General features: G+C 47.1%; 1 protein-coding gene across 2 annotated transcripts; it reads right to left on the bottom strand.

Moving 5' to 3' along the window:
- Nucleotides 1–1,113: 1,113 nt before the first annotated feature.
- Nucleotides 1,114–9,264, bottom strand: CD8B (CD8b molecule). 2 transcript variants are annotated; one of them, XM_041482503.1, is made up of 5 exons: nucleotides 8,748–9,264; nucleotides 6,047–6,397; nucleotides 4,126–4,215; nucleotides 3,429–3,518; nucleotides 1,114–3,314 (listed from the first exon to the last, which is right to left on the bottom strand). In XM_041482503.1, exons 1-5 carry the CDS (start codon nucleotides 8,791–8,793, stop codon nucleotides 3,274–3,276), a joined length of 618 nt encoding a protein of 205 aa, XP_041338437.1. In that variant the 5' UTR covers nucleotides 8,794–9,264; the 3' UTR covers nucleotides 1,114–3,273. The 2 variants fall into 2 exon arrangements, with proteins under 2 accessions (XP_041338437.1, XP_041338352.1); XM_041482418.1 differs by having other exon boundaries at nucleotides 1,114–3,518.
- Nucleotides 9,265–9,508: the final 244 nt, after the last annotated feature.

Genomic DNA, 9,508 nt, shown 5'->3' with positions numbered 1-9,508 from the left:
GTATCTATGTCCTTTGAATATTTTAACGCTTTCAAGATCTGCACTGTTCATTGAGAGAGTAACTGGATTATATTTTTATAATATAGAATATGAATTATATATATTCTTTGTATATAGTTTATATATTCTATATATAATATATGTTCTATATCAAATATATAATATATGCTATAAAATATAAAATAATTAATAGTAATAATAAACCACACTATTGCAACATGTAATTTTTGATGTCTTTTACAATTCTTTGCCCAATGATTTGTGGGGATGAGCCCAACATAGGTGAAGTTTTGTTCTTGAACCCATACATCTGCAAAACACTCCTTGTCCTTTTGTCTTTGTCCAAATTTTGTGGTGTCTCCTTTTGTCATTTAAGAGGAAATAGTTTATTACTTTTGAAGCAAGATATTTGGGTTACAGCTATAAAATCCTGTTATTTTTCCTTCTAGGTATGGCTGCTCCTTGCTGCAGGCAGGATGGTGACAGTGGGAGACAGGAGAAGGCTGATCCATCATTGGAAGGAGTCAAGGAATAAATTAGGGACCCTCATGTGCCAGGACATGGTGGCAGAAGTGACACTGTGATGGGCAATGCTGTCACCTGTATCTCACTCTCTCCATGGATCCAGGGATGAGGCTATTACAGAGATGCAAGGAAACACTTTCCCATTAATTTTTAAGTTGGAGATGCCATGCCACACGGCATGTGAGCAGAACATGGCATCCCTGACCCTTGGCTGGCATCATCACTGTGTTCTCAGCAAAGAAGCTGCAAATATCAGGGAACTGGGATCATTTTCTCAGCATCTTTCCATTGGTGTTTCTGTTTTGTGCTTATTTATGCTCTGGGGGAAAAAAAATCTACAAAATGGGAATCTATTTTTATCTATCAACTCTAAAAATTGTGAAACCTGCTGCTAAAATCTCTCCCAGTTTTACTGTCTAAAGCACTCTATTGATGACTGTAGAAATTACAAATTTTTTTCATAATTTCTGCTGGTAAACTGCCCAAACCTGTGTTTCAATAGGCCAGACAACATTTTTGGCTGTCACTGTCCTCTCCTGTTTTCACTGCACACAGGTGATGGAGAGTCTGGGTGGGTTTTGGTTTAGCTTTCTTTATTTTCTTTTTTTTTTTTTTTTTCCCAAATACAAAGAAAAAGTGAACACTAACTGGGGAACTCAGACATTGAGAAAATTTTTTGTTGTGGGTGAGCAGAGAGTCAAGGAGTAAATCCCTCTCCTTTGTGCTTGTGTTACTGGAGTTGGGATAAGTGACTGAAACCTATCAAGACAAGACGGTGCTGTCCTGGGGAGGGGTTTCAGCCAAGGTCAGGCACTGTGAGGATGTCCTGAGTGTGGAGAAGAAGGAGCAGGGTTTTATGTGAGGCTGCTCACCTTCCTGTGGGAGAGGAGGATTGGGCTGTGCAGCCTGTGTTTGCTGCTTGGCCATGGGAGGTGCTCTCCTGTGCTGGCTGCAGCTGGGAGAGCTGAGCAAGGTGTGGGCATTAAGGTCAGGACACCTCAAGTGTGAGAAAGGGAGCTGGGATTTCAAAGCAGCTGCAGACAGAGGGAAAGCCCCTGCTTTTTAAAGAAAAATGCTCATGGGAAGTTTCAAGGGAGGTTTCTTACAGCTGTCATGAAAAATGTACATGCCATAAGAAATGTCTGCTTCTGGGTCAAAGCTCTGCTCACTACTTGCAGGGCAGGAAAATGATTGTTTTAGTTAATCTGAGCTTTCACAGAGGATAAATTGTGGTGTCTGGGGGTCAGAGATGCTCAGAGTCCCCTCCCTGCTGCACCTGGGGTGGGATCTCGTGCTGGTGTCCCCACAGCTGGGTGGCCTGAGAGCTTGGGTGAGTGTCACAGCCTGGGAAAGCTGGCTCAGCGTGATCCACTGCCAGCTTTATTTATCCACTGCATCATTTAGGGGAAGCACCAACAGCTGGGCTTGAGACCAAGCTCTACAGGAAATTCAGCATTAGAGTGGAAAGCAGCAGCACCCTGCAGCTGGGAGGGGAGGAAGGGGATGGTCAGAGTGATACAGCTGTGCCACTTTCACGCACAAGCTCATCCCAAGACTGTTATCCCCAACCCTGGGGGCTCTGTGTCACCTTCCCCTTGCCCTCACTGTAGCTGGCACAGTGCTGGTGCCTGTGTGTGAGCAGATGTGGGGCTGGGGGGGCACTTGAGAGCAAGTGCTCGTTGCCTGTGCTCGGCAGGATGCCAAATTTCCAGCCCCAGCTCTGCCTTGGCACCCTGGGCAGCAGCTGAGCCTTGTTGCCATCCCTGGGGAGACCTTCCCTGCTTCTGGCATCACTCAAGGCTCAGCACCCGTGGGCATCACTCGGGGCTCAGCGTGCAGGGATGTCACACAGGGCTCAGGGCACAGGGGTCCCCTGGGGCTCAGCACAACCAGGCATCACTCAGGGCAGTTCCCACTGGCCCTGCTGTGCTGCTGGGCTCAGGGCCAGCCCCTGGGGGCCTCTGTTTGCTCTCAGAGGTGATGTTGACCTTCAGGCTGTGCCAAGTGTTTGGCCTTGTGTGCATGGCTTTGTCTGGTTTTCCTCTCCCACTCCTGGCTGTTTGCAGTCTCCCATGGGAGAAGACACCCTCCCAGATCTGCTCCCCCCTGGAGCTTTTGCTCTGCTTTAACTCTTTCTTGGTTGGAGGCGGTGGTTCCTTGCTTGCCACACAACCGTGTGGACCAAAAGACACCAGCCTGCAGAACAAAATAACTGAGTGATATATTCACTTTTGGTCTTGAATAAACCTGCACAGGGTCTTTACAAGTTGTCTCTGCCCCATCCCCGTTGGTTGCTCTCAAAGTGTTTGTTACAGATTTTTATCAATCAGTATTAACAGGAGCAAAAAAAGCACTTTTGTGCTGTCCTACAGATGAACACAGAGGAGAGCCAAGGAGCTCACAGCTTTCCAGCCCATCTGAGTCCCTTTGGTACCAGTCCCTTTCCCCCTGTGCAGAGCCAGCCATGGCATTTGCCCTGCTCAGTGTCCTTTGGGAAGTGCTCAGGATGCTGCAGATTCCAGCTTGGTCCTTTTGCCAGCTGTTGTGTCCAGGAGGATGTTGAAGCCATGCAGGAAGGAAATGTCTGTATTGTGGGACGAGCCCACGTCTGTCCCCTGCCAGGTCCTTCCTGGGTCACATCCAGGCAGTGCTCAGCCTCGTGCAGGGGAGGGTCCATGGCTTCTCCCTGCCTGCCCGAGGCAGGGGGGGCAGTGGGATTTACTGGGAATCACTGGGGTTTACTGGGAATTACTGCCTGTGGATGCGAAGCCACAGCCTCCGCCGCAGACCTGGGAAGAGACAGGAGACAGTGTCCATCAGTCCTGGACCCTCTCCCGGCTCTCCATCCCCTCGTGGGCTGCCCCAGGGTCTGGCACCCCTCAGGATGCTGGCAGGGAACTCACGGTACAGGCGGTAGGTGGTGGGGACCAGGCTCAGCAGGAGCAGCAGGACACCAGCAGCCAGTGGGATCCAGACCAGGGGACTGCAGGGACCTGGAGAGAGGAGAGGACTCAGCACCTGGCACCACCCTGCCCCAGCAGCTTTGGGGATGGGGAAGGGAGAAAAGCAAGGCAGGCCCCCAGAGGAGCAGAGGGTGTGACCATCACCCTGGGGTAACCTTTGAAGGATGCACCACAGAACCACAGAATGACAAAATGGATAAAGAAGAAGAGACCACAGTCCAACCTCCTGGTCCAACCTCCCTGCTCAAGCAGGGTCATCCCAGAGCACATGGCACAGGATTGTGTCCAGGTGGATTTTGCATATTTTTGATAAGGGAGACTCCACGACCTCTCTGGGCAACCTGTTCTGGGGCTCAGTCCCCCTCACAGTAAGAAAGGCATTGCAGGGAACTTGGAGGTCATGAGAGCCTAAACTGAAATCCATCCTGCCCCTAAACCTGTGGCTATCCATGGGAATCCCTCCCACAGGTAGAAGTCACTCTATCCAGAGCAGTGTGTCCATCTGGACCCGACACCCACTCCTGCAGGGTGACACTGTGGTGGCCCCAGCCCAGGACAAACTCCAGCTGAGCCCCGAGGACCCCAGAGCTCAGCAAACCCCTTTTCCCTGGCAGTCTGAGCTGAGACAGGGCCATACCTTCCCTGCTGGCAGCTTTGCTTTTGGTTGTCCGTGGCACAGGCTTTTTGGACACCGGTGTCTGTGTGGTCTTTGGAGGCAAAGCATCAACTGGGGGATAAGGAGAAAAGGAAGGTGGTGAGTGTGGCTCTGAGTGCAGAGAGATCTCCAACAGCAGCCAAGAGGGGAGAAATTGTGCCTTGGAACGAGCCCCAGCCTGTGAGCCCTGCAAAGGGCTCTGTCACTCAGAGGGGTGAGCTTGACCTGAGCCTCTGGGGGCTCACAGGAGTTACCAAGAGCTTTTAAAAGTGTTAATGAAATAATGTACCAGGTAAAGAAGGCTAATGCAGGGAAAACCCCCAAACTTGCTTCAGTGACATTTGCTCCAAGCATTATCTCACCAGAATTGCACAAAATCATGGGTAGCAGGAGATTTCAGCATCACTGGAATGTTTTAAGGGATCCCTGGATCTTTTCCTTATTCATATTGCTCTAATTGCTCAACATTTGATTTTTTTTTTTTTCTGACAAAATGAGGGTAGGATTTATTATGGTGTATCTAAATTACAATGGAACACATTCATTCCTGAATATAGTTGGCCAGGAAAATGAGCCAGTGATGTCATTAAATAGCTGCATGTCTGACTGCTCAAACCATATTTATTCCAAATTTTAGGTGATTGAAAACTATTTTTTTTTTCTGTTTCTATCCAGGATATAAATTCCTACAGAAACTACCATTCTTTTACATGAAAAGATGAGACATCAGGGCTCTGGGATTTATCTGGATAACTTCTCCCTCAAATTACAATAGACTTAGGGAAAAGAAACTTAAAGACAATTTGTTTTATCATGAGAACTAAAAGGAAAAAAAGAAAATATCCAGCCAAGCCTTCCCAGAGTCTTCCCAGAGCACCTGCTGCTGTTTAGTTTTTAATTGGTGTCCTTGATCAAGCTGCATTTCAAGCCTGTTTTTCATGCTTTGCACAGAGATATGTGCCCAGCTGTTAAAAAACAATTCTCTTTTATCTTAAACCAGCTTTTCTCTGAGCCTGCAAGAATCCTAAAGGGATTTCTCATCCAGTTCAAGGTACAGAGTGTATTTGCAAAAAAACCCAGAAAAACTGGGACACTGGGTCTGCTTTAGAGTCAGAAGCTGTAGTGGCATTTCAGTTAAATAAGTTATTTGTATCTTAGTTAAATAAGTTATTTGTCTCCCTAAAAGAAGTCTGCAAAAATAGAGGCTGAATCCCACTTCAAATACATTAGTTTTTCTGCATCAACTACTGCTCTGTGGTCAAAAGGAAAACAGGCTGAAAAGAGCTTCTGTATGACCCAGATGTCTGTAAAGCCTCTCTCCTCCCATGACACCTGCAGAAAACTGCTATTCCTGTTTGGATCTCCCCAGGGATAGTGGGCAGTGAGCTTTGAGGGATAAATCCCATTTCAGTGGTTTTTTTTGAAGGGGTGGTCTTGAAAGCTGCCATCAGACCCCCCCCCAGAGATGTGAGGGGTGATGCTCTCTGGTCTCGATGCTGCTCTTGTCACTTGGAGTGAGGGTAAGGAAGAATTATGGGATGGAAGGACCTGTGAGCTGAGCAGGGCACACATCCAGCCTCTCATCCAGAGTACAGCAGGGAATGAGAAAAACACAGGGCATGGCAATACCAGGTCTTTCCATGGAAATCCTGGAGCACTAGGAGCAATGCTGTGCTCAAGGCATGCCCACAGCAGAGCAGCTGCTGATGGCAAAAGGACTATCACATGAAGCTGACCTAAATTTTAGCGATTTTCTGTATTTTCGGCTTTATCCGCTCTCATAGAAAAAAAACCCAGAGCCCCAACCTTGCAACTCAAATTTGGGAAGAATCAAATCGCCCCTTTCCCAGGCTGATCACAGCCTACTGGTGGCACATTTTGGAAGCCCGAGGGTGCTGCTTACCCACTGTGAGCTGTGTCCCACTGCCCAGGAGCAGCTGGGAGGACTGGGAGATGGAGCAGTAGTAGGTGCCGCTGTCCAAGGGTTGCAGGTGGCTGATGTGCAGGCTGTAGGAGCTCTGGGACCTGGCCTCGTGGACACTGAACTTGTCCTGCCTCACATTTGGGCCATATGTGGCTTTGCTCAGTGTGTTGGAAAACAACAGGAACTCGAAATGTTGCTTCTGCTGGCTCCAGCGGTACCAGTACACCCCGGTATGCTCCTTCTTCAGCTCACAGAGGATTTCAGTTTTATTGTTAGTTTGGGTTAGAATACGCTCTGGAGTTTGGGTTAAAAGTAGAGTTGTATAAAAACCTAAGGAAAAAGAGAAATATACAGGCATTATTTTAATTTCATTGTTTTCCTTTTGTGCTAAATACAGATTTTCTTTATGGGATTAATAAAATCACAGTAGACACACAGACCAGGGGGGTCACACAAGTGAGATACAGGAGCATTTTTATCAGGATGCTTCCATATTCCCACAGAGGCATTTTTGGGTTCCCCAGCTATTGTTTTGGCCAAAAGCTAAATTATACAGGCAGACTTTTCTCTTTAAACACTCATCTAAGGAGTCTTACTGACAGGGAGAGAGATGGAGGGATGGTTTTGAGGGTGTCCTTGGGGCTGTATGTGCAGGGAAGAGCATCCCTGCCTGCTCCTGTGAATGCCCCTTCTCCTGCCCTTCTTACATTTCTCATTTTTCAGACATTTCACCCCTTTTCCAACAAATTTTAGTGCCTCTTAACTGATTTGCCAAGTTTTTCTTCTAACAGATACAACACTGATAAACATTTCAGGGGCAGAAAAAGAGACCAAAAAACATGCAAAACATCTCAAAATGAGCCAATTTGATATTAGCTTTCAGACAATAATATTTTTCAAAGGAATTTTGAGACATGGGGAAGGAGAGGGAGTGAGGGGCAGCGGTGGGGTTCAAAGCTTTGGTCTGGCATCACATCGCCCTGTTTGGGCTTTGCAGCTTTGTGGAAATTATCTGAGTCTTGTTTGGCCCAGGCAGACGTGAGGGGTGCCTGTGAGAGCGAGGATGTGTCCTTGTGGGAAGGATAACAGGTAACTTGTGATCCTTGCTGCTCAGCAAACAGTCCTGCAAAGCTGCAGATACTCTGAGCCCGAGTGAAAACAGCCCTCTGGAGATAAGGACACTCCTGCTGCCCCCGTCTCTTTCCCAGGCGTGTTTTAAAGCTGTGCAAAAAGCTCAATAATAAGTTTCTTGTCTTTTTTTTGCTTTAAAATGTTCCTTTTTGTTCAAAATCCTGAAGTTGCTTACAGCAGCTTTTTCAGCCTCATGCAGCCCTGTTAACCCAGTGGTGTGGGGATGGGTTGGCATGACCCAGGAACATCTAAAGCCATTAAATGTGGCACAGGGTCCTGATGTCTCCCATGTTCCCAATGGGACAGGCAGAGGAGAGGGCTTTGGTGACTGACAGGGGTCCAGAGCCTTCCTCTGTCCCCACACCAATGACCCCATTGCTGCCAGTGCTGCAGAACACTGACATTGCAATGCCAACATTCCAGTGTTGCACAGTAGCTGCAGCATTTCACCACATCCTCTGGCTCTGTGACAACATTAATGTCTCCTTATTATTAAAATATATAATTTTAAGGTTTTAGAGTGAAATTCTCTCAGATTTTGTCCTGGAAAACACCTGTGTGGGTTTGTAGGAGGTGAAATGTGTCTGGCCACAGCACATGGGGGCTTCAGGGTCTCCTTGAGTGCCCTGAGGTCTGACTCTGCTGGGCAGGGGAAACATAACTCTCCATGAAAAACTTATCCTTGATCTGTTGAAGACACTATTATATAAGCCAGAAAAGGTAAGAAGAGTTTCTGGAATACCTCAGCTCAGTGCCAGTGGCCAAGCCAGGAGTGAGCTGGGATGGAGACAGAGAACAAAACTCATCCTCAGTCATACCTTCAACCCCAAAACCTCTCTGTTCCCTTTCCTGGTGAATATTCAGGGGGACCATGGGGAATCACGGTGCTTGGCCAGACCAGCCTGCAGCAACTTAAAAATTACCCCTTTTCCTTTTGCATGGGCAAAGCAAAATCCCATTTATTGAGGTTTTCTCAGTGGGCTCCCCACCTCACAGATCTATAGGATATCAGAACCTGTAAGGCAGAATGGTTTTATAACACACCAATTTCAGCTGTGGCCCTTGGGAAGTACTCAGCCTTTGGATGATTTAGAAATTTTGGGATGTTTACCATATTTATGTTACACAGGCAGTGGAGAGAGGAGCTATTTTAACTTCTCCATTAGCAGCTTCCTGCAGCTCATCTGCACTGAGGAGTAAAAACTCTTGTGGTGTCTATACCACTATGTATGGATCAATATATATATATATAGAGAGAGAGTAGAATAGAATAGAATAGAATAGAATAGAATAGAATAAAATAGACTGTTTCAGTTGGAAGGGACCCACAGCAACCAACTGGTCCCACTTTCTGACCAGTTCAGGGCTGATTAAAACCTAAAGCATGTTATTAATAGCATGATCCAAAATTATTTGAAACAAGTAATAATACCCTGTAGATCTCTATTGTGATGGCATATTTAATCTTCCAGCTGCTGGAGTGTGGTGGAGGAGAGGCTCCAGCAGGATTTTAGGTGCCCTCAACCCTCAGGAGCTGTGTCCCTCTTACCTGGGATCTGGAGGCAGATGCAGAGATGGAGCCATGGCCGGGCCATGGTGGCAGACTCGGTGGCAGAGGGGTTTTGTGCCAGCTCCCCCTTTCCACTCGCTGCCACCTCTTGGAGGCAGGGCTGGCTTCACCTCAGGAAGTCCTTGCCCCTCTCTGTGCAGATCTGTCACCAGCAGCTGCCAAAGAGCCTCTGCCACAGCAGCACCTGGAGCCTCAGCCCGGCAGCTTCTTCTGCGCCGAGCCTCAAACCCAAGAGTCCGTCAGGGCAGCAGCCCTGTGCTCTTCTCCAGCACTTCACAGGGTACCCTTAAATCCCCTTTAGAAAAATAAAACCAAGAAAACTCACTGATTTTTAATTTCTTCTGATTTCTTCATATTTCACCACCTAGTTATTCCTCCTTTTTTTAACAGGCTTCTATCCTATAAAAATATTACAAATGTAGAACCGTGGCCTTAAAGATAAAAGAAGGAAAGCATGAATTTGGCTGGTTTTCTCCTTGTTGAAATAAAAAAGCATTCAAAACAAGGAAAAGATGCAGTTTGATCTGTGGAGTTGTTTTCTTCAGCAGAATTTATAGCAGGTGTTTTTCTCTGAAAAATGATGAACATCAGACCAAGCCAACATAAAGCAGAGATGTGAAGCATCACAGAAAGCTTTGAAATCAAGAGCAAGAGACCACAAACAAATTTGTGGCTGAAAAACCACAAAGATGAGGAAATTCTGCTGGGGCTTTCCACCTCAGAGCATGTGCTGCTTCAGT

The sequence above is a fragment of the Pyrgilauda ruficollis genome, unplaced genomic scaffold (assembly GCF_017590135.1).
Source record: "Pyrgilauda ruficollis isolate IOZ18807 unplaced genomic scaffold, ASM1759013v1 scaffold1, whole genome shotgun sequence".
Classification (NCBI taxonomy): Eukaryota; Metazoa; Chordata; class Aves; order Passeriformes; family Passeridae; genus Pyrgilauda; species Pyrgilauda ruficollis.
This window is presented reverse-complemented; position numbering and strand designations above follow the sequence as displayed.